This window comes from Hipposideros armiger, unplaced genomic scaffold, assembly GCF_001890085.2.
Source record: "Hipposideros armiger isolate ML-2016 unplaced genomic scaffold, ASM189008v1 scaffold_22, whole genome shotgun sequence".
Classification (NCBI taxonomy): domain Eukaryota; kingdom Metazoa; phylum Chordata; class Mammalia; order Chiroptera; family Hipposideridae; genus Hipposideros; species Hipposideros armiger.
Genome location: NW_017731372.1, coordinates 628,531 through 629,540, shown reverse-complemented (window position 1 = coordinate 629,540; position 1,010 = coordinate 628,531). Strand labels below are relative to the sequence as shown.

The 1,010-nt window shown below is 42.1% G+C and overlaps 1 protein-coding gene across 2 annotated transcripts in view; it reads left to right on the top strand.

Annotated features, from left to right (window-relative positions):
• SHCBP1L (SHC binding and spindle associated 1 like) overlaps positions 1-1,010 on the top strand; it is a 29,704-nt gene that overhangs the window by 8,344 nt on the left and 20,350 nt on the right. The window contains exon 1 of one of the 2 annotated variants that reach the window (XM_019635438.1): positions 7-107. The exons of the other annotated variant lie outside the window; for it this stretch is intronic. Coding sequence (XP_019490983.1) covers positions 42-107 — 66 coding nt within the window. The 5' untranslated portion in view covers positions 7-41. Of the gene's footprint in view, positions 1-6; positions 108-1,010 lie in introns of those variants that run through there. 2 annotated transcript variants of the gene reach the window in all.

Sequence of the window (1,010 nt, the reverse complement as noted above, 5' to 3'; positions counted from 1 at the left end):
ACGAGGAGGCGCAGCCACTGCCCCCAGTCTGCGTGTCCCCCATGAGGGGCATGTGGCGGAACGAGAAGGTGGCGCTGTATTGCGACGAGGTGCTGGAGGGCTGTAAGGTGAGAATGACCAGAAAACGGACCGGAATCCAGCGCAGGACCCTCCTTGTAGGGGGGGTCAGCCGAGAATTCGGGACTAGCTCTCAAGGTGACAGGGGTACAGGAGGCACAAAGGAAACGTGCATTTCAGAAAATCAAATTTCCTCAACACTTATAGGGCTGCCACCTAAGGTCTGCTCAGGCCCTGTCCTAAAGGAGTTACAGTTCGATTTCCGTCAAACAGAAAACTTGCCAGTTTAAGGGGACAGCTCTGATAGTGGTTTTTTTCTGGTTTTCCAAGAGCTCCTAAAAGGTGAAGGCCTTATTCCAATGCCCAGGTACACATCTTAGCTTCTTCATTTAATAATCCCTGCCCAAAGGAGGATAAGATATCTTAGCCTTGACTGTTACACTGAAATACTAAAAATGTTTTCTCCCTAGGAATGGTTCCCAGACACCAGTAGAGGGTGTGGAATGATGTTGTGTATAGAAGACACTCTTTTTTTTTTAAGTTATAGCAGAAGAATTTATGGACCAGGATATCCATTGCAGTGATAGTTATAAAAGTCAAAAATTAGAAACTAAATTTCCAACCACAGGGGCGGTAAAGAATTTGTGGTGGCTTCATATAATGGGAAACCATGCATGCAGCTGTAATAATTATGTTTTCAAGAACTATAGATATGCTTACGCTATCATGAAACTAAGTAAAAAAATCAGGAGATAAAACATATGATTCATGTATGTGAAGAATGTATGCATAGAAAAAAAAATGGAAGGAAATATACCAAAAATCAACAATGGTTATATTCTGGCTGCCAGGATGAGGGGTGATTTTGTTTTCCTTATATTTTCTGTATTTTTCAGACTTTTCTGCAGCTTAACCATATGTCATAATCAGAAAAAAACCCCACTGTTACCATA